Source organism: Nannospalax galili, unplaced genomic scaffold (assembly GCF_000622305.1).
Source record: "Nannospalax galili isolate Female #2095 unplaced genomic scaffold, S.galili_v1.0 scaffold265, whole genome shotgun sequence".
Classification (NCBI taxonomy): domain Eukaryota; kingdom Metazoa; phylum Chordata; class Mammalia; order Rodentia; family Spalacidae; genus Nannospalax; species Nannospalax galili.
In genome coordinates this window covers 1,252,104-1,256,885 of record NW_008353747.1, presented here as the reverse complement: position 1 = coordinate 1,256,885, position 4,782 = coordinate 1,252,104, and the positions used below count along the sequence as shown (strand labels likewise).

General features: G+C 49.0%; 1 protein-coding gene across 21 annotated transcripts in view; it reads left to right on the top strand.

Annotated features, from left to right (window-relative positions):
- Positions 1 to 4,782, top strand: part of Cep164 (centrosomal protein 164) — a 78,114-nt gene that overhangs the window by 52,467 nt on the left and 20,865 nt on the right. For 16 of the 21 annotated variants that reach the window (XR_003846759.1, XM_029554936.1, XM_029554935.1 and 13 more), the window contains 2 exons: positions 1,100 to 1,174; positions 4,245 to 4,330. Coding sequence is in view for 20 of the 21 variants with exons in the window: in XM_029554936.1 (XP_029410796.1) it covers positions 1,100 to 1,174; positions 4,245 to 4,330 (161 nt within the window). In the remaining variant the exon portion in view is untranslated. The remainder of the gene's footprint in view (positions 1 to 1,099; positions 1,175 to 4,244; positions 4,331 to 4,782) is intronic. The other 5 variants (XM_029554952.1, XM_029554951.1, XM_029554950.1 and 2 more) reach the window with 1 other exon arrangement.

Genomic DNA, 4,782 nt, shown 5'->3' with positions numbered 1-4,782 from the left:
GATCTCTATGAGTTCAAGGCCAGCCTGGTCTACATAGTGAGTTCCAGGACAGCTGGGACTACAGGGAGACCCTGTCTCAAAAAGACCAAGAAAACAATTATTATTTTTATTTTATGTATATGAGTGTTATGCCAGCATGATGTAAGTGCGCCCATGTTGTACAGTGCTGCAGAGGCCAGAAGAGGGTCTTGGATCCCCTGGAACTGCAGTTATGGATGATTGTTAGCCGCCATGTGGGTGCTGGGATTCAAACCCAGGACTTCTATAAGAGCAGCCAGTGCTTTAACCACTGAGCCATCTCTCCAGCCCCCTAACTTTGCCTCTGAGTGGTTTATCTGTCTCCTCTGGTAGATGTAAACTGAGCTCCAACCCAGGTAGGGTGCCCGAAACTCAGCTTCTGTCCTTAAGGAGCTTAAGTCAACACAACTGTTTTTCTCCTTTGTGGGCTGTTAGAAGAGGGATTCTGATACATTGGTCTCTGCAAGTTTCAGGAACAGCTGGGTTGAGTGAAATGGGAGTGTATTGGGTGAAATAACAGGATATTTAATATGAACCCGGCCTGGGAGTCTGTAGTGGGATATGTTCTGGTGCACACAGGGTAGAGTTTTTAGACTGCATCTGAGCCCCACACATTCCTCCCAGTGTACCTGGTGCTTTCCTGAGTGATTGCCCAGCTACCAGGTCTCTGCTAGACCTTGGATACCCCTCTTTGCAGTGCTACAGACAGGGGCAGGTAGTGTTAGGTAGGAAGCACTTGGAGCAGGTGCACTGTGAGGCCCTTTGGCAGTGTGGGGTGGCTTCTGTAGTTCCAAAGCCTCACCAACATTTGACTTACTTGGGAGCTTTACAGAAGATTGATTTCCGGGCCCTATCTGAGACCTAATGAGACCAACAGTCTGTTTTGTGGGTTGTACCATTTGGTATAAAGCAAGATCAGGGATCAGCTTGGATTTGATTCTCAGCAGGCAGCCAGCCTTGGCAGAGGAAGCCTTGATACCTAACAGCGACCCTGTTGGAGGTGGGTGGTGCTGGATGCTCAGGTTGATTGACCAATTGAGCCTTTGACAGGCTCAGCCTGTAGCTGTCATCTGTTCTTAAGGCTTGGAGCGGGGAACAAGAAGATGGAGCCATAGGAGAGAGAGGTAGCCTCTTCCTGGGAGAGACAGAACCACAGGTACAGTCCTGTTTGTCCTTCCCTGGCACTCTAGCCCATTTTCCTCTCTTTGAATCTCTTCCAAGGACAGGACCAGGGGGCAAGCTTAGAATTGAACCATCCTAGGTTTTGTTCATTTCAATAATATTTGGAGATCTAGGGGTATAACTCAGTGGTAGAACAATTGCCTAGCATCTATGAGGTCCTGGGTTCTATCACCAGCACCTGAAAACGATATGGTTTAAGATACAAGTGATATAATAAACTGCATATTTATTTTTTTCAACATATATTTTTGTTGAATTTTTGTGCATTTCACATAGTCTTAATCATATTTAGACCCCTGTCTTGTATCTGCACCCTTCCCCATAGCCTCCCACCAGATTTCATGCATTCTGTCATATATGTTAAGGCCTACTGAGTCAAGTTTGTGTCCCCAGGTGTCCCTCAGTGTGAGTTCATCCACTGGAGCCTGGTCAATCTGTGTAGTATCACTCCCTTAAAGAAGACCAACTCTCCCTCACCCAGCATAAACTGCATATTTAAAGAGAATCATTTGATACATTTTATTGTACATATTCCTTGGAAATATCATAGTCAAGATAATGATCACAGGGTTCCCCCCCATTGCTGGTGACTGAGCATGGGGCTTCATAAATGCTAGGCAGCACTCAACTGCTGAGCTACACCCCAGCATCCTGACCCCTTCCCTTAAGAAAATAGGAGACAGGGTCTCTTTAGGTTGCCCAGTCTTGTCTCAAATTTGTAGTTCTCCTGCTTCTCCTTGGGACTGGATCTTAAAAGCAAAATTCTGGAACTGAGCTAAGGCTGGGTCCTAGTGTCCTGAGAGGAGCCAGGTCACAGACTGAGGGCATGCTTGTTTCTGTCCCCTTTCTGAAGAGTGTCAGTGTGCCTGGTTGCCTTGTTGGTTTCCTTCCTTTTCTGAGACAAAAAGTTCTAGCAAGTAAGTAAAACTACAGAAGAACATGGTGTGTGTCTCTCTTTCCCTGGCAGGGGAGCTAATTCAGTTTGCTGCAGAAATATGGACCATGAAGCAAGAAGGGAGCAGACAGAATGATTTGGTCTGTGGCTAGCCTCCAATCTGCCTCTTTTCCTCATGATATTTGGCTGATAGCCCTGGAGTCCTTCTTGACTTAGGGCTCACTCTCTAAGTTTTTATTATCACTCTGTTTTGTTACTTACATTTTAGTTTGTTAAATGCGGTGGCCTTTGTGACTTTTTATCCCCTTTGAAAACTGAGAAAAAGCTATTTGATGAGCTCAGGGTAGTTTGCAGGAGAGATCTGTGGTGAGTTGAAGACAGAAAGGAGAATGAGATGGGATGGGGAGGGCCTGTTTGCCCATCACCGTGTGCAGGCTCTGCCCAGGCTGATGGGATGAGGAGTGGCAGCCCTGGCAGGGGGCCCTTCTGCTTCATGCTCTGAGAGGTACTCACAGGCAGCATTGCTATTTTTAATGTAATTTGGGGAGCTGGGTTTTAGTTCAAGCCCCGCCCTTCTTCACCCATCCAGATGGCAGAGTCGGCTACCACTGCTGGGGCTCATGCTGCCAGAGGAGAGGTGTTGTGTGTGGTGGGGGCACGGGGCTGGGACCCCACTGGGGAAGACAGAGTAAGCTGTCTCCTGCCCCACCTCTCCTGTTGACTCCTGTGTCCCTGAGCAGACGGGGCTCCTGTCAGAGTGACAGAAGGAGTGCAAGTCCTAGAATGGGGCCTGGCGCCGGATAGCCTTCTTTTTGTCTTAGGCTGAGGGAGAGGGAGAAGCATGTGGGAAGAAGAGCTGACACAATGGCCTGCCTCCTTTGGACCAGGAGTTGCACCTCTGTGCATGAGCTCATTTAACCCTCACAGGCGCCCTGGGAGCTGTGCTTTACTATCCCATTGTTCAGTGGAGGAGGCCACTGGCAGGCAGGAAGTGCTAAGACGAAGGGTGGACCCTAGGCTGATGTCACCACTGTAGTTTTTTGGGAAATATTCAAAGTCATCAAAAATCATTTAAAAAAACTCAGCTTGCTAAATATGCCTAGATATTCAAGATGTAAAATATGATTTGGGGGTTTATTTTTGAATGGATGATATAATACTAGACTGAGAGGGGGTCTCATTGTCCTCCGACAAGGGCTCATGTCTTGGAATTGAACAGTGCTAAGAATGTTACTGTCTCCCTTCCTCCCTGGATTAGATGGTACCCTTCTGGTCTGGGCATAGCCCTTTCTTGTTCCACCCAGACCCTGGCTTTCCAGTATTCTTTCTTTCTGGTATACTTGCCTGGTGCCCTCAATTTGCCCACTTCATTTTGGCATATCACTCCCCTTTCCCTTACTGGGTGGTGTCTCTCCTCCTATTACCGGATCAGGATCAGGCTGTGGACATCCCCCCAAAACACACACACACACACACACACACACACACACACACACACACACACAGACACACACACACACACACACAGAAACACACACACACACAGACACACACACACACACACACAGACACACACACAAAAACATGGTCTGCACAGATACCTCTGATGTGACAGGACCCTGAATCAGAACTTGGAGCTGCAGTGTTAGAGGTAACATGGCTCCCTAGACCTCCAACAGGCCACCCCAACAGAGCTTAGCCATTGCATATGGCACTGTGGTGAGTCCAGGGCCCTTGTGTATCACTGGTACCTCTGACCCAGGCTGGAGTGAGTTTGGGGTGTTCATGAAGATCTTTGCTTGCTCTTTGCAGCTGACTGTGCAGGCTTCACACAGCAGGAGGCTAGGCTTTGTGTGTGTGGTGTGTGTGTGTGTGTGTGTGTGTGTGTGTTTTTTCTTGTCCTTGGCTTCTGGCTATGTGTGCAGTCACCATAGTTGTCTACCTCTTGTCCCAACTGTGAGCCTGGGGCTTAGCCAGAGCTTAGGAAGCTGCACTGTACAGTAGACAGACTTGTTCTGTGTCCCAGGGGCCCCTGTCCTCTCAAGAGGCACCCCTCAATGCATCTGCTAAACACAAGACTTGGCAAGATGGGAGATGCCTGTAGTACAGAGCCCTCTAATGCACACCTCTCATTGCTTCTTGCCTGCAGGCCCGGGGGTTAAGCAGAGAAGAGCAGGATGACAGCCAGTCCAGCCCAGATGAGCCGCAGTGCAAACGGCCCCAAGTCTCTGAGAGGTACATTGTATGGGAGGCTGCCTCAGGGATCCAGGGTGTGGTGTGTCTTTAGGGTAGGATGGGATTGGGTAGAATTCCTGGCCTTAGTGGTTGGCATTGACACAGTGTGCCCTTGCCAGAGATAGACGGTGACCTGACTGACAGTGCAAGGTCTGTGTGTGTGTGTGTGTGAACCCCCTTGTGGTGCAGTACTGTGGCAGGAGTGTGAAGTGCCACTTGACAGGACTTTTCATATGGCACTGTGGTGAGTCCAGGGCTCTCTCGTTGTCACTGGACTGGATCGATTAAGCTGTGTGTATATGGTCATGAGCCAGGCCTGAAGTGGTCTGTTGGAGGTCTGGGGAACCATGTTACCTCTAACACTGCAGCTCCGAGTTCTGAGTCAGGGTCCCGTCACATTAGAGGTGTTCTGTGCAGACTGTGTGTGTGTGTGTGTGTGTGTGTGTGTGTGT